Source organism: Falco punctatus (assembly GCF_963210335.1).
Source record: "Falco punctatus genome assembly, chromosome: 15".
Classification (NCBI taxonomy): domain Eukaryota; kingdom Metazoa; phylum Chordata; class Aves; order Falconiformes; family Falconidae; genus Falco; species Falco punctatus.
Window position 1 is genome coordinate 2,482,927 of NC_137595.1, and position 27,815 is coordinate 2,510,741.

Here is a 27,815-nt window from a genome sequence, read left to right on the forward strand (position 1 = left end):
ACTACAAACATTCCTACATTAACAGAAAACTATTTTATACTGTTAAGGGTTTGATGTAAATGTAGTAGTCTCTAAGCTTCTGCAATATTTCTCAGAGGAAAGACACACACACACTCCCCAAATCATAATCAATTAATAGGTACATAAAAGAAAACCAGACAATACCCTTCAGAATTTGTAGTAACCTCTATAATGGTTAGGGCCTATGGGACAACACCAAGTATGCCACCTCTTCTGGAGTAAGCACCAGAGTTTACAAGGTCAGCCATCATCCAAAAGCGCCAGCTGAAGTTCTCAGCTGGGGTAAGCCAGCACGCTTCCTCTGAAATCATCTATTCCCATTTCGGCTACTGAGAGGCTGGCCCCTAAAGTCATTTTTGTTTATGTAACTGCAGACAACAGGGGCTCGAGCCCTAATCGTGCTGTGGCCCAAAGCTGCATAAGTTCCCTCAGCCTGAAGCCCTGCACTACCACAGCTCTCTGGAATTTGGGAGCTTTCCAGCAGTACGTTTGCAGCCCAAGCAACAAACCACAATCAGCTTTTGAGGAGTCTTTTTTATTAAGATAAATCCAGCAAAATTCCTAACAGTGGGTACATACAACCAACCTGCCCTTTTAAAAGAAATGTTTGTATTTCATTTAAAAACATGATTACACTTTTATTTATTTCTTTTTTCAAAACTGACAAAATAAAATTACATTTGGGAAACAACAGATTTCCAGCTCTTAGGTTTTTCATGAAAATAGCTCACCTTCTTTATAAAAGCAACCCACAGAACCACTGGAATGTTTAACACGGTTATTTGTTTTGAGACCTCCCCACTTTAAGAAACCATACAACACATACAAGGGAAAAATTAAAGTCTGAAGTCTGTAAGCATGACTTACACAAAAAGGGACACACTGACAGAAGTCAAAAGCTACCACCACTTATTCTTTCCATGTACCATACAAACTATTACAATCACAAAATTTAAAAACAATGAATTTTTTTGTTTTGTTTTGTTTGTTAGGGATTTAATTCCCAAGTAACCGAGATGAAGATGTTCCATAATTAAATTCATGCTAAAAAAACCTGCATTTATAAAATAGTTGATAAAAATATTCCTCTCTGTTAACAATACAGCATGGAGGTACGGATACCAAATGATGGAGATATAGGGCAGGGTTAACATTACTCGGACTTGGCTTCCTTATCATCAGATGCTTCAGCAGCTGGTGCCTATAAAGGTGTTTGGGAAGAATAGAAATATTATTTGTAATGCTAATCGGATTCCAATCTAACAAGCATCAAAGAGAGACTAGTTTGTCAGCACAGACATGGACAACATTTTGTGTAGACAGACAAGAATGCACAGCTACTACAGAAAACACCCACACAACACCACGTCAGCTGATAATTCTAAAAATTATAACACAGTTGAGTATTAATTAATTGTCGAGTTGACCTTGGAATGTTAAAAGCCTCCAAAGAGGCAGAAGTTTAGAATGTATTTTACATTAAGATCAATCATATGCTAGGGAAAGTACCAAGTCCTCATCTCCGTAAGCAGCAGAGAAGTATAGGAATTACACATCAAACCGCAATACTCATGTATTGTCCAAACTTTGGGGAAATTCGTTCTCACCTGTTTTCTATAAAAATGTCTGCTATTATTTTTTTAAGTCAACACATCAAAACTCCAAAGCTTCTATCAAAGATCCTTTGAAGTACATTAGCTCCATATTATTTTTTTAGCAAAGAAGCTCCTGAATTAGTTTTAGAAATGAAAGAATAAACGACCCATTAACTGGATAATGATACCCAACTCATGAACAGAGATCACTGTAAATCAAAAGCAACAGAAAACACAACGGGCTAGTCTGTGCCTACAGGGGCAAAGGGTGCCTGTAGCAAATGTTACTCTTCTACTATCAGCAAGAAATCTGCTAGGAAAAGGCCAGCAGAGGCTGACTGAAGCTTGTAGCTAGTCATAGCAAATGGCAGCTCTTAGGTAAGCAGCTGATACAGTAAAAACATGTAAGAAAGAGGCTTGCAGATCAAGAGAAAAGACCCAAGTTTATTTTGCAGATCTCTTGCTGAATTGTTCTGAGGCAAAGAATTGTTTTAAAGAATTGTGTAAAACTTAAAACCAGATTTCTGGCACAGTACCAACCCACGCTGAGCAGCAGAGGCAATCCAGCAGTCCAGACAGGATATGCAAAGTCAGCTCAGGGCTGGATAGCAATCTTACTGAGCTTCACTGTTCCCCAAATACTCTGCATTGCTCTTGTGCCAACCCCGAGAGGGACACTATGATAGCACAGACCACCTGTGGAAGCACTCTACCACAGAGCAAGAGCAAGTATGAAGGAGAACGCTACTCTTTCAGGCTCTCCCTGGGAGCTGCCCTGTGTAGATACTGCAGTCAGTCTGTCTTTACAGGATGGCAGTGACACACACCACCTTCTCACAAGGAGGCCCAAGCGTTAGCTCCCACAGCTATATTACCAATACATCTGCGTTTATTCACGTTTACTGTAAAGTACCTCGTTAGTTTTGGTATCTCCGTTTTCAGAGTGGTTTTCTTCTTTAGCATCCTCTTGTTTAGTTTCATCTTTGCCTTTGGCTCCTTTCTTCCCTTTTGTTGCTGCTTTTTTGTCCTCCTTTTTATCATTTGCTGCCTTTTCTTTCTGTTAAGAAAACAGACCGTGATATAGTAAACGCCAATTTCCACTTCGTACATCTGCAGAAGCACATCCTGAACTCGAAAACCATCTACACAACCTGCTCCTACATACTGAACTTCTATTGACAAAGATGAGATGAAAGTTTCTAAGAAGTGCCTTCTTTCTGTTCTGTCCTGAATGTGCTACTGGGAAGTGCATAATATAAAAGCTGTGGCTGGGGTTAAAAGAATTCCTATTTTAAATAGGCATTCAATTAAATTAGCTAAAAAATGTTAAACTGGCCCATATTTCTGCTGTGCTGCTGAAAGGCGTACCACAGAACAAAAAGAACATGTACCACTAGTGGAAATACCAGAATACTTCAGATGTGCTATTAACGCCTATTTAGAAAACTGTAACAAAGCTATAGTCAAAGGACTTTCCCCCTTCGCTGCCAGAAATATTCTTTACTATAATAAACCACTTGTGTGATAGACAAGTTGGGGGCTCAACAGCATCACTTCAGTAACAACGAGAACTTTGCATTTATTATTTAGGCTCAGTTTCTTATACGTGGACCAGGCTAAATCAAAGCACCACTTGATGCTACAACTTCTGTAGTAACAGTTTTCTATATGGGAAGGTCAGATCCCGACTCCAATACAGTAACAAACATGACTCTCATTAGTTTTACTTCCAAGGATCTGCCTCTTGCTGCTAATAAGTAAATGCACCAAGCAGACTAGCTTAGCTCCTTGCTTGATTAACCTAGCTCCAACAGAGGAACCATAAATATCTGCAAAATTACTCCTCACAGGTAAGTGAAGATAAACAGATAAATTCTGAAGAGATATATCTCTCTCTCTCCCCTCAGAAGATGGAGTTGTCTCAGTGACTGGAAGTTACAAAAAGTATACTTTCTTACTTCAGCACCTTGCTTATTAATGTATAAAATTAATTCACATTAAAAATGAGCTGCTTGCTAAAGGTAAACCTAGATTCAGAGTATAAGGGGCAAAGTCACCTGATTCTTCAATGATACTGATGCTTAAAAATTCACCAATTCCTATCATAATGCAGAAAATTAAAGACAGGAACTTAGTAGCACTCAAATGGTTGAAGGTTTTTCCTCTCTGACCTCCCACTCCCCAGCCTGACCTTGCTGAGGGGTTTCAGCCCACCTGGGAAACTCTACTATGATACAGTTAGAAGGCCCCTTCTCCTGGGCTGTGCCCACCCTCAACAAACCTCTCCTCTCTGGGGACTGAATTAGCAGTGACATGTAGTGGCTCCTTCCAAGAGATGAGTCACCAGAGGAGGAAAGAGTATGCCTCCACTCACTCTTTCCCCCTCTGCTGGCTGAACAGTCCTCCCAACTTTCAAGAGGCAGGAAAAAGATCACAGTACTGTCAGCAGCCAAGTATTCTGGTACCGCTTGGCAGTAAGGTTATAATTGCACTGCTACTATGGTACTGGTTTGCTCTCTGTCACTAGAACAGACCTCACCAGACCTCTGAAACATACGTAAGTAGTCCACAGTGAAGGGTTCCTCCAGCAGCACCAGCATGCTCCAAACTCACAAGCCCAGGTGTGCTAGTCACTTGCCCTTCCAATGTAAACCGTGAAGGATATTTACAGACTTGGGGTTGTTTGAAGGACGGTACCTTTCCCTTTACCCCATTTGAAAAAGACAAGAAAATATTAATGGAGCTAAAACTGTAATTCTCTGTAGCCCACTCTTCACTGGTAAAGCTCCTCTGAAGAAAGCATTTGAGCAGAATCCACAGAAACTGGCTTCCATGACTGGACTGACCAAAGAGAAAGTGTGTCACAGCAAAGGGCTGTGAGCAGGAACCCAGGACCTCTGCTCTGTTCTGTAAGATCTGCGGCTTCCGGGGACAAGCTAGCGGCTATCCTGTTAAGGGATCAAGCCCACTTCCACAACCATGCGAGCCCAGGAAAATAAATACCCAAGGAGACATTGTTATATTTCAGTTTCCAAGGTTCTTCCATCCTCTCAGCTGGTTCTGAGCTAATACCATTACATTAATTTTCCTGAGTGACTTTTCTATACAGATGGCAACATCAATTCAGTAATAAGGTCATGTGTTTTATAAATAAGTGATAAAACTTTTTTCCAGGCTCTATGTTTTCCACTATGTCTAAATTTAAAAGGTGAAATCTGTTCTTACACACAAAGAAACATTCAAAGAATCTGAAAGTTTTAAAGTTAAGCATTTGGGGGAAACAAGAATTAAAGATGCCTGCACAATTCTTATTACATCCCCTTTTGCAGAGATATTGATCCAATATTAGAAGCTCTGGAGATCCAAAAAGGCAACTCAAATATCCTGGTTTCAAACCAGCATCTTAGAAGCAAGAGGACCATACGCTTCCAACAGGGGGGCAATGTGTGGGGCAATGACCAAGGCACCACTCCTGGCAGAACTGAACAGTCTTTGATCCCAGAGGGAGACTGCACCATATAGCTTGCACAGGGAACTGTCAAACAAAATTCTGACAGTCACCTACAGTCCTTAACTTTTGAATGCTTATTTTCACAACTTTTAAGATGCGGTTAACACAGCTTTTGTGTATAAACCCTGAGATGTTTCCATATAACTAAAAAAGCAAACTTGGAAAAAAAAGAAAATACCAACAACATGCATTGTATGCCACTGCACTGACCTCTGCATGGTTCATCAGCAGAGGCAGAACCCAGGACTTTTAGATGCCCAAGCCGCTCTCTGCCACTTGGGCTGGAAGAGCAAACACCAGTGGCAGGGGCCCTCCTCTTCCCTAGGGATGAGCCACTACAGGGAGATGCACTCCAGAGTGTGTGCCAGCTGCTTGCTCATACCACAGGAACGCAGAGCAGCAGGGCTCCTAGGTTCCCCTGCCGCTCCTGAATGAGATCTAGAAATCCAGCTGCACAACCAAGACATAAATGTGAAAAAACTTGCTCTGCACACCACTGCCATTAAAGAGCTGAGATGCAGGGTCCCCAAAATGACAAGCAGAGTTCTTCTTCTTGTCCATTTCTCCTATCTCTGTTGCTCCACGTAGCAGGACTTGGGAGGTAGAATTGTTTTCATCATCTGGAAGTCTACTGTGCCATATGCAATTGCAGGGCCTTTTAAATGTACAGAAAAAAGCTGCAGGTTCCCAGCCTGTCATCCCCTGCATCTCTCACACTTCTACTTTGCCCATATGACTGTCCAAAACCACAACAGAAAATGTATGATAGGAACAGGTTAAAAAGAATGCTAAAGTTTTGTTGTTGGAATTTTTTTTCCAGCTGCAAAGTCCTCATAAGATCTGAATATTTACAGATAGAAAAAAGCACTGCAAACTGACCACTGGGGAAGTTTGTGACAGGAAGGGGGTACAAAGAAATACTCATGGATTGCAGAACTGTCCCCTTTTGAATTTCAAATTGTAGCTCCAAAACAACAATGAGCTTTAGATTCTTTTTTAAGTATACTGTCAGATATGCCAATATTTTTGACATTTCCAAAATTATCTGGCTTAAGGAAACGGGTATGTAGAACTTTACCCCCAGCAATTAAAATTGTATAAATTGATAACTAACTGACAAGAGTGCCTTTGAATAAAAACATTGTAAGAAACTGTAATTAAAAGCACGATTTTCAATGCCTTCTCTAATTGACCCTCTGTTCTCTATTCAAAGCATTGTTTTCCCAACAATGCACTATATGAAAGTTCAGAATGGCCTTGCAAGGCAAGCAGTAAAGCCTCACCACAACCAATCTGTTCAGTTTACGACATTCCTTCACTAGGAATTGGATAAAATTATCTTTACATCCTTCACATTCTTTCAACTCATGAAATCCAATCTTAAATCTTTAAAGAAAATAATGAAAAAACAAAATGAGCAATTGTGGATCTTTCTTCCCCCCCTATAAACACCTTGAGAACAAGAAGCATAACTTCAGTTCAAGAGATCTTGAACACTTACCTTAGGTGCTGCTTTTTTGGGCTTTGGCTCCGGTTTAGGCGGAGCAGGTTTCTGTACAAAACACACATAAGAAAGAGAGTGAGACAAATGCTATATATGTTTTAGCAACACGTTAGTAACTTTCAAAAACTGTTCAAATAGAAAATAGTTTAGAGCTGTCTGCTTCGTTCTGTAGTATAGAGGAGTAACTGCCAGAGGCAGATCAGTATGCTTCGTTATCCAAACCCACATCTCCTCATGTATGTTACGGTGGCTTTGGTGCAGATGCTGACAGGAGCAGTAAGTGGACCATTACTGTGTCTGGGTGCTACTGTCTGCTGTCAAGGCAAACGCGTGTAAAAAATGAAAGGTATTAACATCTGGACATAATTCTAAGTATGAACACACATCTTAGCTTTCACTAAAATTAAGTACTTTCTTTTTTAAATAGCAACCATTATCCATTTGGCATGTCTAAGATGGCTTAAAAAAGGGCTGGGTGCACTAACCATCTGTAGAAAAGGATGCCAAGAGCCTGTTTAAGGCTGTGGCCTTGGGCTGAACCCTACCACTTGACACAGATTTACACCCTCTAGGTCTCAGTTTACCCAGCAATTGGGCCCACAAAATCAATGGGCAAATTACAAGTACAGAGCAGGCACTCTATAGAGCTATGAGCAGGAATGTGGATGGAGAAGACCTACAAAGAACAAATGCATCTTGACATCGATATTCCTTGACTCTGGGTGCTCATGCCTCCAGACTGAATGTTAACAAAGATGGTTGTACCTCACGTGAAACGTCTAAAAGTAAGACCGTAACATGTTGATACTCATGGACTGGAAACACAGAATAGTAGGAATTTTACTTTTAAACACTGCAATATTCTAACCATGCCTTTCACAGTGCCAGTGGGAAAAAACCACAGTTTCTCTGTAACTGTCCCTTAGAACTTAGCATTCCACGTGATGCAATATTAAGGAAGTAAATAAAGATACTTACAGCGGATAGTCTAGCTGACCTTCTCTTTGGCTGCATAAAGAAAGATGTGTCACTAACATTCAGAGAGCATATAAAGCAGTGCTTTCTCAGAACTGCAACCCAGAATAATAAAGCACACTACGTCACAAAGCCCCATACAAAGGGGATTTATGAAATTATGGGCATTATGGTGATGATCTCCCAAAAGCACAGCTTAGTTCAATCATTCTCACTCTATGCAGCTGCCCGTTTACCGCAGTGAGGTAGTAAGTGATGAAGTTTCTTTACTTGCAGGTGTCGTGCCATTAAGGCTCTGTCACTGAGCCACTGCCCATAAAGCTGAAGGGGACATGTTCCTGTTCGAGCCAATGGCTGGGGGAGCTACTGGCTGCAGCCAAGACACCCAGTGCCCACCTCAGGTGACAGGCCAAGGAATGAGCCCGGGCACCCCGAACCCAGGCACAGGGCCCGTGCCCGCACCCACCCTGGGGGAACTTGTAATTTCTGTGGAGCACCACAGAAGTTCTTGGAGGAGTGGGGACGGGCAACCAAAGAAGCAGCTCCTACCTCCTCCTTTGCCTCGCCTTCAGCTGGAGCCTGCAAGGAAAGCCAGAGACTGAGGTGAGAGGGTGGCGCCATCCCCTGCACTCGGCTCCGCAGAGCCCTGAGGGGAACCCAAGGGCCTGAGGGGAACCCCAGCATCCCCCGCAGGGCTAAAACGTCTCCCGGGGGGGCTAAAAACAGGAAGGAAGGTCGATGGCGGCGACCGATCGTCTGTGTGTGTGTCCCCTCCCGCCTCCCTCAACCTCCTCACGGACTCCAACTCCCACAATGCCCCGGGGCCGCCGGGCCTACGTCAGCACGCCCAGGCGTCCCCGCGTTTAAAAAGTTCCCGCCAAATTACCTGCCATAACAAGGTCGTCGCCAGCCCCGCGCAAGGACGATGCCGGCGGCCTGGCCCACGCCCCCCACGCTATCGCTCGGGGGGCTTCGGCCTGGCCCCGGAGACCCCCGGCCCTGCCGCGGTGGGGCCGGGGGTCTCCAGGGCCAGGCCGAAGCGCCCCGGGCGAGCCGGGGGGGGGCCGCGGCGGGTGGGGGCGGCCGCCGGCTCCTCCTTCTCCTCAGCGGCGGGGCGCCGGCAGCGCGGCCCCGCCGAGCCCTGAGGGCCTCAGGGGCGGCCCGTGGGGCCCGGCTGGCAGTGGCGGGGCCGGGCCGGGCGGCGGGGCTGGGGAGCTTGGAGATGAGAGGGTGGGCGTCGGGGTTGGTAGAGGCGGGGTGGGTGGGTGAGGAAGGAGGGGGGGGGGGTGCGCGGTGGGGCCCGTCGAGCTATAAAGTTACTAATTATGGTGGTGAATCCCTTCCCCGCTTTCCTTCAAGGACAGTTTCAAATTCTGCGCCGCCTAATGGCTCCAAATTACCATTGCACAACCATCTGGTATGACAAGAAGTGGGAGGAAAAAAAAAAAAAAAAAAAAAAAAAGGAGAACAAAGGCAAACGCAGGAGAAAGAGGCACCGTTTAGACCCAAATCCTCCCGGGGAATGGCCCGATCCGCCCTAAAATGCTGCCGGAGGTGGCCGGGGGTGCTGAGGCCGTTCGGCGGCGGGGTTTTGGGCGCTGGGCGAGCGGCAGAGCCCTCCGTGCCTAGCGCTGCCTGCCTGTGTTCTCCATAGGGGCAGCAGCAGCACTATGGCTGTTTGTAATCCAGCATGGAGACACTGCTCAGCCTTCTCCTTGCAAACAAAACAGCCCAAAGTGAACTCACAGGCTTCCCCTGCCCGCGCCAAGCGGCCCCGACACACGCCCTAGCCCTCTCCCTCCAGTCCCAGCTCCGCTTTAGGATATCCACAAAAAATTAAAAATGCAAAAACTCCACATAGGCACACACACGCGCGCGCGCGAAAATTTACAGGTAATTTTGCAAATCGCTGTTTTAATCTCTCCCCTTCGTTCCCCATCTGTCTCCCCTAATCTTTTTTTTTTTTTTTTGTACTTACCTTTCTTTTGGGCATAGTTGCACCTTAATAGTTGATTGCAAAATATATAGATAGAGAGAGATATAAAAAATAAACGTAACCACCAAAAAACTGTTTCAACCGTTCTGCCAAATTGCAAAAAAAAAAAAAAAAAAAGAAAAAAAAAGATGTATAAAGGACCAAGAGTTAATTGCAGCACAAACTGAACAAAAAAAAATCCCCCCCTCTTTTATTGCAAACAGTAAAATACACCAACACGCAACCAAACTGCATGAATGGGGAGCGCGAGATGGGCCCAGCCGCCGAGTGACGGCCGCGGTGGCCAATGGGAGCGCGGGCAGCGGCCCGAGAGGCGGGGCGGGGGCGGGGGGCGGGGTGGCGGCCGTAGCGCGAGAGACGCTCGCAGGCGGAGGGACGGCGGCCCTACGCTGTCTGCGCAGCGGAGCTGGCCTAAAGCGCGCGGTGAATACAGCGCCGCCGCCGCGGCGGGGAGGGCGCCGGCAGCGGCCCCAACGCGGCCCGCGGCGGCCGGGCGCGCTGGCGGGCGTGGGGGGGTCAGCCTCCGGCCCATCGCCTCCCCACACCGCCGCCTCTCCTCAGCGCCTCGGCGTTCCGCCGCCTCCTGCCCCGGCGGCCACGGCTCGCCCCCCGCTCCCCCGCCTGCCTCCCCCTCGTTCCCCCAGAGGCCGGGAAAGAAACTTCCACGAAAGTTACCACAGGCCGCAGGACGACAACATGGCGGCGGCGGCTCCGGCCCTCCCGCCGCGCCCGGCTGCGGGGGGCCGCCATGCCGCGGGGCCCTGAGGCCTGGCGGCACAGGCCGGGCCCGGGGCGGGAGCGGGGAGCGCAGCCGGCCGGCAGCCGCCGCCTCCCGCCTTTGCGGTACCTGTTGGCGGGGCCGTCGCGGCCCCGCGTTAGCCCGGCCGGCGGCCTTTGTGCGGGGGGGCCAGGGCCCTGCGGCGGCCTCTCGGCCCGTTCCGCCTCGGCTGCGGCGGCCGAGAGCGCGCCCCAGGCCGGGGCTGGCGGTTGGGGGGTAGGCCCTGAGGTGCAGTCTGGGCCTTGTGCGCGGGGGCAGGAAAACTGGCTCCCTGCAGCCTCTGCCAGGCCTTCCACCACCTCTGTTTCTTAGGGGAAAGCACAGGGCATTCACTGATACTGCCTTTAGGACCAAAGCAATTTGCAACTGAGGCTGGAGAAGCAGGAGCTGCCACTGTGAGGTGTGCCTGTTCCTGCCAAAAGCTAGTCACATCTCTAAAAATCTACAATGAAGGAGATTTGGCAGGCTTCATCAGCTCTCAACTGTCCTTAAAACCACCAAGTTTTCCCCAGCATCTAAACAGAACTTCGGTTGTGAATTTAAGAGTTCCTTTGCCCAGTGTCTAGCAGACAGAACAATTAGTAAGCATCGATTTACACTAACATTTTAGATGCTGCATCATTTCACATACTACCATAGTCTCCCACAAACTTCCTTCTTCTAGACTAAACACATTTCCATAGATCTTACAATCTCATAGGCCATGTTTTCTAAACCTTTTATCATTTTTAGGCTACCTCGGACTCTCTTCAACTTTGCATTCTTCCCTACATCTATATCCAATAATCAGGTTAATTAGGTAACCTGTCTGAGTGGCATTTGCTGACTTTGCAATAGCATCACCATGTTGGTTCAGATTTTTCTTCTGATCCCCTGTAATCCCCGGATCCCTTTCAGTGCTTCTCACTGAACAGCTGTTCCCCCTCTTCTTGACAGACTCATGGTGACTTTTTGATTTGTCACTTTTTACATTACCTCATTCTCAAAGTGCTTATATGTCAATAGTTTATTAGCTCCCTGGACTTTGGAATTAAGCCAAGAAGTTTTCTGTCCGCAGGTCTGCCTCTCTCCTCCTTCCTCTGGTCAACATAGAGCCATCAAATTACATGATTTTCTCTGTTGATGCGGACCAATTATTCAAAAATGCCTATGACTGGCCTAAATACCAGGGAGTGCGTTTTGCAGGCACTGCCAACCTCCATGTAACCTCACAGGCAAATACAATTTAGTCTGTCTTTTCTTGCTGCTACCTGTTGCTGTCATCTTCCTGAAAAGGCTGTGTTTAGTAATGGGTGGCTTTATATGAAGGCTGAAGCAAAAACACACAGCTTTTTTGTGTGCGCATTTTCCTTTATTTGTTCTCCTTTTCTGTCAGTAATAAGATTTTCTTTTGTTTTGTTCTTACTTCCAATGTGTATAAATAGAACATGCTCCTGCATCAATGGGTTTCTTTCTCTTACTACCTGTTAATCATGCCACCGTCAAGTTCTCCTGTATTAATCAAGATTTTAAATAATGTTTCCAACAGTTTTCTCCCATCTTCTGAGAACTAAAACTTGTGTGCAACACACTTCAGGAGCTCTTGGTCTTCTTTCAAGAGTCTGTGTCCAACAGCAGAAGTTCTCCATTACCAACAAGGTTTGTGCTTAGTTGCATTTGTCAGTTGCCTTGAGGGCTTTTGCCTGTCTCCTTGCAGTTACTGTTTTGTTCTTTCTGTATTCAGAGAGAAGTCTTTGTACCTTTCTGGAAGAGGAACAGGAATTTGTTGAAGAGTCTGTCAATGTCTGCTCCTGAGCAACTTGCATGACAAGCAATTTGTTTGAAAGCTTGGATCAAAATGCATGCTGCAAATTAAGCACAGATTTAAAATTTGCTACTAATTTTTGCATTATATTTGCTATGCCTTCTTTTTCCCCTGCATATTTTTTCAAATGTTTTGACTTTTCTAAAAATGTTCATTAAACTACAAACTGAACTAAATAATTGTTCGTTAGAAGACCACTTCCCTCTGAACAGACAGGATAAACTGCTGTGAGATACTGTTATAAGTATAAATGGCTGCTACTATGCAGACCTCTAGAAAATTACAGACCTGATTGTAGCCTATGGATATTCTAAACACCCTTCCTTCAGGCCAAGTGAAAAGTGCAATTATATTTAATTTTATATTTAATTCCTTTATGCAATAGTAACTGGAAAGAATAGGAAGTCACCTATCAAATCAATGGGGATGATGACACGCTAGAATGGCATGGACCGATATACCTAATGTGGCACATAGACTACTGGTACAAAACTAACCAGCTAAACTTTTTTGTTAAATTAGGCCTAGGAGAATAAGTTTATTCTGGAGCATTAGTTTGTACCATGTGACCTTTTTTTTTTTTTGCCTTTTTGCCAAATGGGTTGGTTTTATTCAGTACAAAAAGACCTAAACCTGAATTTATGATATCATATCACTGGATTACGTAGAGAGTAAATCAAAGCAACAAGCCAGAAATCTTTTTGTGCTACTTCTGTGAGAAAACTTCATGCTAAAATTTGAATTCTGCTTCTGCAAGCATCAGTATCCAAACCAGGTTGTTGACTCCAGAGGTAAAAAACATCCAGTCTACAAGCAGAAACATATGACTTCTGTCAAAACAAAACTAGCATTCTGAATATGGCCCACACTAAACTTACAGAACAACGCTCAAATGCTGAGAAACTTTTAGAAAAATGGGAAATTGCAGACAACCTAAGTACAAGAACAAACTTTCAGGCTGAAACTGTCACAAGTCAATTTAGGTTTTTTCCCCTTATCTTTGTGAAACATGGCAAGACTCAGTCAACTCGATGTTGATACCCCAGTGGTTGGACTCCTGGTTGCTCTGTGTGCATTAACCAGCCATCCCAGAGATCTACATCTCTCCAGCATCCTCCATGGTGCTGTTAACCACAGCTGAAGTGTTGGATGGTTTTCAAGATGTTTGCTGGTTCACAATATCTCATGTAGATATTCCCGCTGTTGCCCAAGTCAGTAATGTCCTGCAGAGGAGGAGAGCCTGTTCCTGATATCAGAGAAGATCTGTAGTACTTGATCAATGTTTTCCTACGTTTTCTTCTTGAACTGAAGCAGATCAAAATATTGCTGAATAAAGTCAAAATATACCAAAGTCACACTTGGGTGACTGACGTCTGGCCTTCCCCAAACAGGCAGTTAGATAGATGTTGCTTTCCCGTTCCTTTGTGCTAAAATTCACATAGGCTTTGAACATCAGGAGATTCCTTTCCACCATGGGATCTCAGCAGGCTTGCAGCTCTCACAGTCATGCTGCTCAGACCTCGAGGCATTTCATTCCCTGATTCACTTGTCTCTAATGCGTAAAGACTTGGCCTTACTGGAGGTACAGCGGTTACACCATTCCTCACCACCGCTCTCTCTGGGATCAGAGGGGTGGATGAGGTGCACCCGCGGGTGCTGGTGGCGTGGCTGAAGGCATGGCGAGGCTGCCCTCGCTACCTTGCCGAAGTCTGCTATGACAGCTTCTGTTAGAAGCAAGCAAGCACGACACGGGCTTTGTACACGTTCAGCTCTCAGCCGCGCCCCTCTAGCTGTGCAACAGCTCCATGGTCCTGAGTTCAGGGCAATTAGGGTTCTGTATGTGCTCATAGTCATGCCACATATGACAAATAACATTAATACATGCATTGTTCTGTGCCAAAATACTGCAAAACACGTTTTCCTGTGATGTACCTGGCATTTAAAGTGTCCGTTAGCCTTTTTTTATATAACTATTGGGATGAGTGGGTTATTGATCTATAGAAGATGTTTGTGCTTGGTTAATTTTATAGTTTGTCCTGGGTAATTTTATGGTTTGTCCTGGGTAAAAATTGATTTATGTGTCAAATTCAGTATTGACTGCAATGAAACATTTAGTGTTTAATTTAATCTGGGAACATGAGGGTGTTAACTCTGTTGGTTGGCTTAGGATTCTCATTGAGGCCGTTTTCTTCTCCTCATCTTTACTTTGGTAAAGCCTTTGGCTCAGCTACAGCTTCCTGCCTAGTCCCCGACAGTAAAGGGGATGACTGCAAGCACCAAAATAAACGTGGACTTTTATTACACACAAAATACAGATAAGAAGACATTTCAGTCCATCGCAGTCAGACAAGCTGACCGTCAACAGCAAATTTGTATTTTCATTATTTCTCTTCTCCAGTTTTGGTTCTTTAGGTGAAGATGTACTTTGGAAAACAGTCAAATCTAAGACTACTACTAAAATGAAGCCAGAAAAAGCACAAAAGCAAAAGCAGTAGTTTCATCAGCTGATCAGTTGCCAATGTATTTATTTGCCTTTTACCTCACAATTCTCACACAGCATGCACTGCTCTACAGGTTTCTTAACGCATAATGACTACCATTAACGGTACAATTATCTTTCTCTCAAAAAATACAAGGTTATGGTAGCGCAGGTGAGAGGAGAAAGGCTAGTCTGAAGGGTGGCAGGAGTCATGCATGTGGGCGAAGTGTTGCCAGTGCCTGACCTTGCATGAAGCACTGAATGGAAGCCTGTCCCCAAAACTGCCTGGAATTATGCTCAGGAGCAGGGTCTGAGGGATATGCCTTTACTGCAAGATGACACAGTGGCAAAAAATGCAAATTTCATACTGAGATATGTAAATAATATAATAGGCAAAACAAGAATGACGTCCAGGGAGCTACAGGCAGGATTCATCTATGCTAAAGCAGATGCTTACATTTGAGTTCAGTGGCTGGACTCCCTCTACAGCTGGCAGAGCAAAGCAGGCACCTTCGGCGTCTGGCACACCCCACTGTAGGACAGACGTTCAGCCTGGCATAATAAACCAGAAAATACATTTCCTCACCTAACACAAGGGAGATTATTAACAGGTTTGGTGACTTCTCAACATAGAAATAAGTGGAAAAGTCTACTACCCTCATGACACAGGGTTAACTCCAGCTAACTTAGTAGAGATGATGAAGACGAGGGAGGCAGCAAGGGCAGAAAACACAACTGCAATGGGAAATGTCCAGTGCCATGATGTAGACCACATAGCTGCTAACATCTGAGGGTGAGAGGTTAGACACTGTTAATGACTTTTTATGGAGCAGCTGGCCAGGGAAGCCATGAAGGGAGAAGCTACTCTTGATTTGGTTGAAGGCAGAGAACAGGACCTAACTAAGCAGTCTTTGAATCAGTGACCATTATGGATTTAAGGGTCACCACTCTGATCAGAGCAACAAAAGCTGAAGAAATCCCCTGTTCTTGATTTTGGAAAGGGGAACTCTGTAAAGTGAGGATTCCTGAAAAAGACTGAAGGGGGTAGCTAAAAGAGTAAAAGGCTTTTGTGCAGCATGGAGGCTACTGAAAGACATCACATTGGAAGCTCTGGCCAAATGCATATCACCTGTCAAAAAAACATGTGAGAGAATCAAGCGTGGCTAAAAAAACAGCTAAAAAATAAAACACAGCTAAAAGACGGGACATGGGAGGCTCTCAGAAGCAAGATGACATCCTTCAAAAAGTTGAACTTGTGATCTGATGTGGAAAACAAAAAAGATCATAAACAAGCAAAATGCAAAAACAGTTGTGTAAAAATCAGAGTTTGACACATAACTTGCAAAAAGATCTAAAAAGCATAATAAGTAATTTTTCAGTCTTGTCAGGAGCAGGAAGCCAGAGAGACATTTCCTAGTACCAATCTGTTGTTGAGGTGTAAAATGAATATGCAGAAAAGACAATATTGGAGCAGAAAGCCCAAATGAAGTTTTTGCATCTGCACTTACTGTGGAGGAGGCTGGGGAAGTTCCCAGACAGGAACTCACAAGTTTGCCTGAGGATCTGTCTTGTACCGAAGCATTGGTAAGGGTTAGAATAAATCAACAAAGCAAATAATAACAAACTAACCATTGCCAGATGGTCCTCACCGCAGCCACAGAAGTGTGTAAGCCTTCCTTTAAAGCTGCTTCCACACACACTGCCTTAGGAGATGGCTGATGCCACCAGCTTTTAAAATCTGATCCTGGGGAGTCTCAGCACCCGAGAGGGTTCTGACTAAGTAAAGACGGCAAAATTTTACAAAGCTGCGCTACCTTTAGCACTTTTTTTTTTTTGTAACAAGTCTTTCCAACAGCCATTTGAAGGTGCCCAGAACACAGGATGGAACGGGGAGAGCAAGCCTGTGAGCCGAAGCTGACTTGGTCCTGGAAAACCCCAAGACCTCTGCAACTGTGAATGCAAGGGCTATCTTCAGGTATGTAAAAACTTCAAACAGCAGCATGGCAGGCATCATGTACTGATTTGCAGCTCTACTTCCCCTTTTTTCAGCTTGCTGTGAGCTCACAGCAAGCAAGAGCTGCAGGTTACTTGCTGGACGGGCTCAGAGAAGGCAGGATTTAGTGTTCAGAAGACAAAAATGTGTTCTGTCCAGCCCGAGTCCTGAGTAGGAGCCAGAGACCAGGCAAGGGTGTTGGCTTCTGGATTGTATCTTCTGCCTTTCAGGGCAGCAATCCTCTGTGAACGCCCAGTTGAACAAACTGGCCTAAAACAGCGTTAAAAGTGCAACTATTCCTGTTATTCTGGCTGAAATCCTGGTTTCTGCAGTGTTCCCTTCCATGTAGTTCCCTCGGGTACTTCAGGGTAATGAAGTGCACTTGAGGAGTGTGCACAGGGCTTGTCCGAGCCAGGGCTGGGTGGTGGCTCGGAGCCATAGGATGGGTGGCCAGCCTGGGGCCCGAGGAAAGGGAGATCCGAAATGCTAAGCTGGGAGTTGTGCATGGCCAGCCCGTCTGGGTGGAAGTCAGCAGAGGGACGGGAAGGTGTCACGGGCAAGGAACGGGGACAATCCCACACTGTCTGCTGTAGCTGAGCCCTGTAAGGGTGCCGTAATGGTTTTGCAGCCGGGGTGGCTGCACAGGCAGCACAGGCAGCCGGGGCAGGACCTGCGGTGTGGCCACTGCTGGCCAGAGCTGGGCCACCTAGGCCCTGGCAGGGGCACTGCCTCGCACTGCCCGTGCGAATGGGTTGCTGCAGTGGGAATGCAGAACCCCCAGCCCTTGGACCAGTTGGCACCTCTGGCTTCGCTTGGTTGGGATGTGGAGGTTTTTTTATGTGTAAGATGTAGTCTGCCGAAAATGCTGGAAAGGGCAGTCCAGCCCTTGTCTTGGGTAAAGCTTGGCTCAGTTGCGCAGATCAGCCCTGGCAAGTAGTGGGGTGCAGCAGGAACACACCTGGGCAGTGGAATGGCCAGTGAGGAGGACCCACACATGCTTCCCAGCTGCTGCAGCGCCCTGTGCGTGGCCCTGGAGTGATCCTCCCTGCTTGGCTTCAGCCCAGTGCCCCCCGAGGAGCCCACCGACGGCGGGTGGGTGGCAGCGTGGTGCCTGCTGCAGGCAGAGCCTCGCTGGGAGCTGCTGCTGCTCCCCCAAAGGACAGCTCAGCGTTCACAGAGCCCCGGGCAACTTCGGCGCTGTACCTGCTGAGCTGTCAGACCCATATCACGTTATTACAGAAATTAAAATCACCCATTCTGTCTTTATTTGTGAGCTGAGAGTCAAACTGCAGGTCAGGGTCTGCATCCCCCGCGCACCGGCCGCTCCTCCGGCATAAGCCCTGCTCGCTTTCGCCCCAAGCAAAATCCAGACTTGACAAAGGCGTCGGCAAACGCAGGGGGGGGCTGCTGGATGCTCCTGCAAACTTCAGGCTCACCGCAGGCTCCCCAGCGAAGCGCCGGTCCTTCGCCCCGCCCTCCTCCTCCTCCTCCTCCCACGCCCGGGGAGCCGGGCTGGGCCCTGCGCCGGTGGCCCCGCAGCGCCAGCAGGGGGCGCCCCTCGGTAGGCAGCGGCGGCGACGGGCGGGCTGGCGGGGCGCTGCCCTCGGTCCGGCGGGCGGGGGGCCGCGGGGGCTGGGGGGGCTGCACCCGGGGGCCAGGCCAGCGGTGTGGGGCTCAGCGCCGGCCCTGCGCCGGGCACAGCAGCCCCACGGGCTGGGCGAGAGCGGCTGGGGGGGCTGCCCGGCGGGACAGGGCCGGGGGCGCGGGTGGCACCCGCCAAACGCAGCCGGCAGCGTGCCCGGGTGGCCACGGCGGCCACCGGCATCCCGGCTTGTGCCAGCACCGGCGTGGCCAGCGGCAGCGGGGCAGCGCCCGTCCCCTGCGCCCGGCACTGGGGGCGCCCCGCGAACGCGGGGTTCAGGGCTGGGCCCCCGCTACAGGACAGACCCTGAGGGGCTGCAGCGTGTCCAGGGACGGGCACGGAGCTGGGGAAGGGGCTGCGGCACCGGCTGGGGGGGCTCAGCCTGGAGAAACGGGGCTCGGGGGGGACCCCATCGCTCTGCGGCTGCCTGAGGGGGCTGGAGCCGGGGGGTCGGTCTCTTCCCCCAGGGAACCAGCGACAGGACAAGAGGGAACGGCCCCAGGCTGTGCCAGGGGAGGGTCAGGGGGGATCTCAGGAGAAATTCCTTCGCGGAAAGGGTGGCCGGGCAGGGGGACAGGCTGCCCAGGGACCGGGTGCTGTCACCGTCCCCGGGGGGGCTCAAAACCCCCGCAGGCGCCGTGCTTGGGGACACGGTTCAGCAGTGGGCTTGGCAGCGCTGGGTTAGGGGCTGGGCTGGGTGGCCTTAAAGGTCTTTTCCAACCTACGTGACTCTGTGATTCTATTATTCTCTGCTTTCCTTTAATGTTCTTAGTGATAATTCTGAGCATTGCATGCAGTACCGATGGACACTGCACAAACTAGCAGCAGTTCAAGCATTAATCCTGGAGTACGTGTTGGCTTATGTTGTGGTTTATGTCATACAGGTATGCAGCTCTGGATTGCGAGGGACTTTAGCATAACTCCAGTAGTTCCATTAGAGGCAATCAACAGGTAAAAAGCAGTAACAGGGTACCATGTTGTGTGCACTGTGGATTTCTTCCTTATGTAACCAACTGCTATGTGTCTTGCACAATTAGATATAAAAACAAGGAAACCCGGCCTTGCTCTGCTTCCAGATGAGAAGGAGGAGGAGAAGCAGATCTCCTGGTATTCCCCACCCCCTTCCACGGACATGTTGGAGCAGGGGAGTGGAGTTTCCACCCACCATAAATCAGCAGTGCACTGGCACAGGCTGTAGCAGGACATGGCTCTTGCAGAGCACGGGTGAAGTCAGAAGACAGGCTCTGAGTCTGGCTCCAATTATTGCAAGCTTGGTAGGCTGGGACTGGAGATGAAGAATAGGTTCCTTACTTCCCATTGAGAGTGCTGAGCAGACATCTCTTACCGATAGCACGTTCCTCCATTTCGGGAGTTCAGACAGATCCAGATCATCTTCTCTAGCAATAGTGCAAGTGCAATCAGGGAATGAAACCTGGCATGGTCTCACATTACTAGCCAAATATTTGCACTTGAATTCTGGATGTATTTCTCTCTGTGCTTACAAAGAAGCCGTGGAGCATTTGGAGCACATGTGCTTCCTGACCTTTTGTACAAGAGGGATTTTGTAGTTTATTACTGTAATATCTTTCATTGTGAGATTCTACTACTTTTTTTCTTTTTTTTTTTTTTTTTTTTTAATGGCTTAATTTGCCAGTACTCCAAAGCCCTTGTTCTTGTGTGTGGTTTCAGAAAAAAGCGAGTAGATCTTTGCCATTACTGGCAAAATTTTTATCTGAAATCCCCGGATTTCACCCCAGGGTAGCCAGTCCATTGGGTTCCCTGTTGGGAATCGCTTACGCTCCTGCTGCCACTGAAGTCAGTGCCAGTGCTGCCACTTGCTCAATATTGCTGCTTCACAATATATAAAATAATGTAAACCAAAATGCAACTGTTCAGTTTTCCTTCGAGTGACAGTAATAAAAGATGCATCCTGTCAAGACAGCCTTGTACAAACACACGTTACAGCAAGTGCACAAGGGAATTGAGGCAACAACAATCATCGCTGAGTATTATATACATACTATTTTGTTGGCTGCACAAGAACGGGAGATTTTCCTCTTAGAGGCATTAGATCAATTTGTTAATTTTGTTTGAGGTTTTGGTCTACCTTGAGAAGGATAATTAAACACTTCACAACTGTTTAATAGTGAAAACAAAAATAACACCATGGATTTTACATGAGTAGCCTGGGAATAGAAAACATCGTGCTTTTCTGCCAATAGAACAGAAAATTTACTATTATGAGTCAAGCAAACCTAGTTGTTTCAATAATACCCAATTCATGTATTGCTTTTAACTTAATAAATCTTTCATGAAGACAAAATGCCTTTTAAAGTGCACTTTTGAGAGTAATGATTATATCAGGATTTTTAGTAGGCAGAAAGACAACGTGCAGCTCACTCCAGAAGAATTTCAGCTCCGAGGAGCTGAAGCGTGTTACAAGGAGGAGAGGCGAGCTGGCCAGAGAGCGGGCGGCCAGCCAGCAGAGTGACAAGTGAGCCCAAAGTTCAAATAAACCTATCTATCCTGTTCTCTGCCTGCATTTTTTCATTCTTTCTGATATGCTGCGGTTTCTGCCTCTACTGTTCCTTGCCATGACTTGGATCACAGACTGGCACGTAGCATGGTGCTTTGGAGGAAATGGGAATTACCAGTGCATTTCTCAAGCAGCTGTGAAGCGGGCTGTACAAACACATCTGAAGAAACATTCCTTGAAGAATTTTAATCTCCTGGACTTAACTCGGTTTGTTTTAAAGAGATTAAAAAGTACACCATTTATTTTTATTAAATCTCAAAACTCCCTGAACTAGGGAATTTTTATTGTGTCCTATCATCCTAAATAAATTTTGGTTTATTGCTTTTTGAAAATGTACATAAATCTTGTAAGAGTCTCAAAGGTTCAGGTGTCACAAATAACATCAAAAGTAGCTATGTCATCCTCAAAATAGTTCTTTTCTCCTGCTATTGGCAAATTAGTAAAATGAATACAGGTGACTTCATTCAATAGACTTCAACAGGTGTTGTGGTTTGTTTTTTTTTTTTAAAAATCCTTTCTGCAGTTAGAAAAAACAGCTGAGAATTTGAGACAGGAAGGCTTAATTTGTTTGGAAAAATAATTTCAGAAATACCTCCCCCCTTTTTGCCAAAGGCAGAACAAACATCTTCCTTTTATCTTTGCTTGTAGGTGGTAAACTTTCAGCTTGCAATGTCTATCACTGTAAGTATTTTTTATCTTCTGTGAAGGTGCTATCAGAATGGATAACAGAATACATAGAAGGTAATATTTGGAGTACCACAGGCAAGTGGAAGACAGGTGCTGAATATAAATTTCCCTAAATAACGTGTCACCCTGGCTGTAGCAATTAAGTACTCTTTGAGGTCTTATCTAGTGTTCTAATTAGCACGAGTGATGACATAGCATGCCCGGAATGGCGGTGTCCCTGCGGGCCTTGGGCACGGCCCCGCGGCTCTGCTGGGGCCAAGCGGGCATGAAGGCCCTGGCACAGCTGGGCGTGGGGCTGCAGAGGGGCCCGGCCCACAGTACCTGTGCTGGTATGTGCTTTTTTTATGCTTTATTTCTGTGGAAGATACTTTATGATAATTATGGGAAGGCGAAGAACTCGACTGGGTGCCTTTTGGCTGTAACTTTCAGGCTGGAATAAATTTTAAAAGGGAATTCTCAATTCTAAATAGCATTGCGCTGTAACATCTGCCCATCGCAGGCTTCCGTCCCCGCTCCACGCGAGGGCCCGGGGGCCGGCGGCCGGGCTCCCCCGGGCAGGGTGCTGCCCCCCCGGGGGCTCCTGGGCGGCCCGCTCCTCCCCGGCTGGGCGGCCGTGAGGGGAGGGGGGCGGCCGCTGCCATGGCGGGCCCGCGGCCTGCCCTGCCGCCCCGCTCCTTGCCCCTTCCCTCAGGCGGCGGCCCCGCGGCGCCTCAGCGGGGCTTCCCGCCGCCATGGCGCGGCGCCCCCTCCCCCGCATGTCTCGCGTGGTTCGTCGAGAACTTGCCTCGCCCCTTTCTTCCTTCATTTTTTTTTTTTAAACCGTTTTTCCCTCTTCCGGGCCAGGCGGCAGTGACTGCTGGGCCCGCAGCCCAGTGAGCGCGGCGAGGCGGGGCGAGGCCTCCCGCGCCTCCCCGCTCCCGCCCTCCCGCCCCAGCCCAGCCGCGCCGCGCCGCGCTGCCCGCACACACCCACCCGCCCGGCTCCGCACGCCGCCGCCTCGCTCCCAGCATGGTCATCAAGGTCTACATCGCCTCCTCCTCCGGCTCCACGGCGGTAAGGGGCGCCCCGGGAAAGTTGTGCCGGCGGGGCTGGGGGCCGGCGGCGGGCTCCCCGCGGCTCCCCTGGGCTCTCCGCGCCCGGGGGGCGGCGGCCTCCGGCCGGGCAGCGTGAGGAGAGGCTGGGGCAGCCGCGCCTCGCCCCCCGCGGCGGGCCGGGAGAAGCATCCAGCTCTTGTCGGGAGATGGCGTGCGCGGCAGCTGGCCGTCCAGAAGAAAATGCCATTGAAAATGCCATTCGCTTCATGATTTCGCAGCTTGTTCCGTGAGTTGGGTGCGCTGCGCCCACGGCTCTGGCGGGGCCGGGTGGGTGGCACGCAGCGCGCCCCTCGTCCTGCGCCGGGAAGGCGAAGCCCGCGGTGCTGCTGTGCATTTTTTGTTTGGTTTTTTTTTGGTGTGTTTTATTTTAGTTGTCGTTCCTGAAGTTCATTTCTAAAACGGTTTTTCTGAGTTGATTCCCCTTACATCGTATCGTTCGTTAATGGTGGCAGGCGTGTGTGGCTACCGGGTAGCCGCAGTTCGTGGCCGTGTGGGCATACTGGGTTTCGCTTCTTGCGGCCCCAGCGCGTTGTAGGCAGAACTCGGTAAGAAGACTGTATTTTTCAAAAGGAAAATAAATAAAAATATTGCGGGTCGTACCTAGGTTCAGATGTAGCTCAGAGCAGTGGTGTCCTCAAGATCATCTGATTTCTGCTTGATCTGTTGGAAAGATGCTCTGGGTCTAAAATCCAGGGGATTCACACCTGGTATGAATGTGCTGGAGAGATACAAAATGCCAGAGACTTAGAAAATGCCAGCTATTGCAGTTAGTGATCAGTGACTTTTACTAGATAGTCTAGTAGATAAAGAGACTAAGCAGTGGCTCTGTGATGACCTTTCAAGTCACTTTTTAGGCTGTGTACTTCAGGTGCAGATTCCCAGAGTTTCAGAGGACAGTGATGTACAGAAGACAAAAAAAGCCCTCACTGAATTCTCCTTCTCCGGTTGAGTGCAGTCTCAGATCTGTGGTCTTCGGCAGATAAAGCACCACCTTGGTAAGCTTTGCCGTTGATGGCTGTGATGCTGTAACCCCTCGTTTAGCTCTAATGATAGAGGCTGAGCCCTGTAGCTGTGGAGTGCAGGTGGCACGGGAGTGTGTGCCTTGGGTGTCCCTGCTGTTGCTCTCTTCCCATGTCATTTTTGTTAATCTTGATGTCAATGCTGACATTGACGTGCTGATGCTGATTGTGAAAAGCAGATGATTGTCTGATGCTGATCTGGAAAGTCTCTTGAAATCTGGAGTAGTTCATCCATGAGAGTGGTCCAGAGGTTCTGCTGGGTTTATACAAAATGATCGTCTGGAAGGAAAGAAGCGGTCATTAGCAAATTGTAAAAGTAATTCTTTCTACTACAGCTGTTAATAGGTTTCAAGTTGACTGATTCAGTTGCTATAGGTTTTTATCAGTGACCTCTTAATGGCAGTTATTGATTTCTGTCTGTGGTGATACTAAGCTCCAGGCGTGCAACCACTGATCTGAATCCTGGCTGTGTTTTCCTGTTTTTAATTATTAGCTTAGTGGTTTCTGCGATGCTATCTCATCCTTGTGTAGATTGTACGTGTTACAAGGCTTGACTCCGACTTACTGCTGCCTTTTAGCTCCTTTGTGCATCCTTGACTGTGGAATTTGGATATGGTGTTGGTATAGCCTGTTTTTGTGGAATTTGAGTGTACCATGCACATAATTGCCAGTTTTATGATGTGTGTGTGTGTATATATATATGTGTCTCTCTCTCACTATATAGACACACTCATGCCTGTGTTTAAAGTTAGTGTAGCTCAAGTAATCTTGTGGTAATGAGCAGAACTTGCACATTCTCGGTTTACGGAGTTCATCAAGGGTGTTTCTGTTGGCAGGGATCAGCCAAGTACCTCACCAGGTGGCTGTTTTCTTTCTAGCTTAAGAATTTTAATGGATGCAACCTAAAGTAAGACAGAGAGGCACCTATCTGGAGGGAAATGTGCTCGATGGGAACAAGTCATTTTTGTGGGTCATAAGATGTTGGCGAGACAGGCTTTGCTTGGAGGACCAGCGGAGCCTTTCCGGGTGCTGCATTTGAAATAACCCACTCTAAGAATGGAAAATCCACATCAGAGGAGGTTGCTACAGAGGGATGGAACAGAGTCAAAGCTGTTCCCAGGAAAGTAACTGAACTGGCTAACATCAGCCCTGTAAGGGCTCTCAATCCTGCTAAGTTGGCTTCGTGCCGTCAGCGACACCCGGCACAGTGTTATTTTGGTTTTTAAAAACCTAATTAGCTTGAGTAGAAGCAAAACAGAAATAAGTGTAAAATCTCTTCTCTTCCTTCCTGGGAAACGACTGCCCCATTTCTGTAAGTTCGTGAAGCTTTTGTGAGACTCTGGGAAGTGTCGTCTCCCACTGAAGGGAAGAGGGGTTGAGATTGCTTCACACCTCACAGCCTGGGGCTTTAAGTCTTGGAGGGTGCCCAAATTTTGTGGTCTTTCATTGGCAAAGTCATACTTTGTTATGCAGTATAATTTGCCACATCATAGTATAGAAAATGTTTCCCCAAGGCACTGTTCTCCATAAGGCTTATATTCAGTAATATGTATCTGTGAGGAAGAAATATCCTATGAAGCTCATGTCTAAGCAAAGACATCTTAAAAGTATGTTTCAAGGAATTTCTGGTGAAGTTCACGTAATTCCTGTGTACATGTGTCATTCAGAATCAGTGCATGAGCATTGCAGCCGAAAGTGGGACTGTTGAGCTGCCCCCTGACAGGTTTTGCAGCTTGAGGACTCAGTGCGCAGTGTTATCTTTGGTGTGCTTCATTGGTTGTGAAATCTTGTATTTGTTCTTGGTCATGGGGGTTTGCTTTTACCTCTGTATGGTCAAGGTAAAGGTGACTTTGTGTTTGGGGTGGTTCATTGCCATGGTTCTCACAAGCAGAGATAACTGAATATGCTATAAGTTTATAATTAAGGACTTGGCCACATGTGATGATTGCAGTCTTGGTCTGTACTCCTATTTGAGTGTCACCCTGCAAATCATAATGTAATAGTTACAGCACCACTTTCCTGCTGTATTTGGAGGTCTTGTATGGAAAGTTGCCCTTTCTCTTCTCACATTTCTCTTTCAATGTGAATGTTGTACTGGTGAGTCATGGGCTTGGGCAAGGACACAGGAGGGATTGTAATTATGAAGATGAGCTGTAGACAGCAAACCTGGGAAAATGCATGTGTAGCTTCTGTCCAGGAGTCTTTCTGTGTGACATACAGTTGAAGTGAACGGTATTACTGAGTATGAGATGGTGTTGGAGGCTACAAACATAAAATGACAGACGCAAATGCTGCATTCAGAAGCACCCAAGCGTTGACTCGAGCAGGGACTGTAAAGGCTGTGACAGTGATTTGACTGTAGACTTCTATTCATATCCTTGAGGAGAGGCCAGAGAGTAATTAAGACTCTTGCTTCTGAAAGAAAAAAAATACAAGGAGGGAAGAAGCTGAATTGCACAAGTGCAGTCTGTGATTTTCTCAATTAGTGTTTAGGTGTTGTGTTGTTTTTTCGGTAAGAGATTGCCCCAACTTTCCTGCAGCACCAGAAGTACTTGTGTGCATCTTCCTGAATGCGGTTGGGTTACTGGTTTTATTGACCTCATGTGGAAAGGAGCCGGCTGTTTAAATTCTTCTTGGTCTTATGGGTGTGCATTTGTTGCCAGCAACTGCCTGGATCCTGACTGTGGACTTAGTTCAATAGAATTGTGTTTGCTCATCCCATGTCCCCTTGCAAGCTCCAGGAGCGTGGATGGAACCTGGAGGCGGTGGCTATGGAAGGGAAGTGCCAGCAACAGAGATGGTGGGCTGAGCTCTCCCATGTGCTGCTGCCAGTGCTGTGGGCTGTGGAAACTGGTGTTCAGACTGTTCCTCAGAGCCAGGCGCTTTGTGTTTGTGGTCTACAGCCTGTGCTTCCATCTCTCCAGGGTCTCCCCCCTCACTTGTTTTGATGGCTGCGTGGGTGGTTTTCCTTCCTCGCCTCCTACTGTGACTGCAGACATAGCAAAAATAAGAGACGATCTCCAGAGTTGGTGTCAGCATCCCATGTCACACATCAGATTTGCCGCTGTTTAGGGATGGTTTTAGAAAGGAAAGGAAATTTTAGTTTATTTTTTCATTCATGAAGTTAGGGATGTGGGGTACTTCATGTTTTTTCTTGTATAGTTTTCTTGCTTGAGAAAGGATCTAGGTCTTCTTCCCACCCACCAGGAAATGAAGAGGAAAGTGGCCCATGTCTGGAGAGTGAATATTTGCTCACAATTACTCTTTTATTTTCCCCTATAACACACCAAGGCACAGGGGTGCTTTCTGGTGCTGCTGGGAATATATAGCCAGTGGCCAGTGCTTTCTAGAGCGTTACAGGTTGTAACTGAGGGAGAACAGCTTTGGAGAAGAGCGACTGGAAATGAGCAGAGTTGTGTGTAACCACCAGCTCATGTTCCTGTTCAACAGCTTGGGGCTTTGGGAGGGCTGGTGAAGTTACTTCACCTTTCTGAAGCAATCCTAGTGAAGTAATACATGGAGAAATGGAGATTGGGGGGGGGGGGGGGGGAAGCATTTAAATCCCTCTAGGACCTTTTTTCTCTGCTTCTCCCAATAAACGCCAATATTGCCATCCTAAGACAGAACGAGTAAAGTCTGCATGCTTTCTGTTTCTGTGGTGGTTGGCTGCTTGAGGCTGCTGAGCGGCTGGCGCTTTGCTGCGTGAAGACCCCAGGAGTGCAGGGCCACATCAGGACGTGGCTCTGTGATGAGCCTTGCTGAGGACAAATGCAGCTACAGCTGGGTGGTTCTTTGCATCCAGTGTTTTTATCAGTGTGCGTAATAGGTGAGCCTTGTTCTGCAGTCGCGTTCAAGATTGCAAATGTGTTATCAAAGCCCAGATGCATGTGGTCACGTTTGTCATCCCGGAAGCCCCAAGCAGTGGCAGCAGACGTTCTGGAGCTGCTAACGACCCACCTTCTGTCCGAATGGTGCTGCATATCAGTGCAGTTATTGTGAGGTGAAAATACTGATATGAATCTCTTATAAATAGGCTTGTAGTATGATGAAACTTTAGATAACCATGTATTATGGGGAAAACAAGCTGCACCTGTAGTTTGAAAAACAATCTCACAAGTGTATATGCATTTTTGTGATTTTGTGGTCTAGCTCATGCATATATACTGTGGGTGAAAACAGAC

At 47.3% G+C, this 27,815-nt stretch overlaps 3 protein-coding genes across 5 annotated transcripts in view; 2 read left to right on the forward strand and 1 right to left on the reverse strand.

Moving 5' to 3' along the window:
* Window positions 1–535: 535 nt before the first annotated feature.
* On the reverse strand, window positions 536–9,856 carry HMGN5 (high mobility group nucleosome binding domain 5). 2 transcript variants are annotated; one of them, XM_080366372.1, is made up of 6 exons: window positions 9,585–9,856; window positions 8,156–8,185; window positions 7,610–7,639; window positions 6,629–6,679; window positions 2,530–2,673; window positions 536–1,222 (listed from the first exon to the last, which is right to left on the reverse strand). In XM_080366372.1, exons 1-6 carry the CDS (start codon window positions 9,597–9,599, stop codon window positions 1,175–1,177), a joined length of 318 nt encoding a protein of 105 aa, XP_080222498.1. In that variant the 5' UTR covers window positions 9,600–9,856; the 3' UTR covers window positions 536–1,174. The 2 variants fall into 2 exon arrangements, with proteins under 2 accessions (XP_080222498.1, XP_080222497.1); XM_080366371.1 differs by lacking the exon at window positions 9,585–9,856 and having other exon boundaries at window positions 8,156–8,386.
* An 801-nt stretch (window positions 9,857–10,657) lies between these two features.
* On the forward strand, window positions 10,658–22,023 carry LOC308054104 (uncharacterized protein). Of its 2 annotated transcripts, XM_080366368.1 has the most exons (3): window positions 10,658–10,961; window positions 11,909–12,018; window positions 12,104–22,023. In XM_080366368.1, exon 3 carries the CDS (start codon window positions 18,068–18,070, stop codon window positions 19,025–19,027), a length of 960 nt encoding a protein of 319 aa, XP_080222494.1. In that variant the 5' UTR covers window positions 10,658–10,961; window positions 11,909–12,018; window positions 12,104–18,067; the 3' UTR covers window positions 19,028–22,023. The 2 variants fall into 2 exon arrangements, with proteins under 2 accessions (XP_080222494.1, XP_080222493.1); XM_080366367.1 differs by having other exon boundaries at window positions 10,658–12,018.
* A 363-nt stretch (window positions 22,024–22,386) lies between these two features.
* The window catches only part of SH3BGRL (SH3 domain binding glutamate rich protein like), a 37,607-nt gene continuing 32,178 nt past the window's right edge, over window positions 22,387–27,815 (forward strand). The window contains exon 1 of the mRNA XM_080366373.1: window positions 22,387–22,574. Within this exon, the coding sequence (XP_080222499.1) occupies window positions 22,530–22,574 (45 nt within the window). The 5' untranslated portion in view covers window positions 22,387–22,529. The remainder of the gene's footprint in view (window positions 22,575–27,815) is intronic.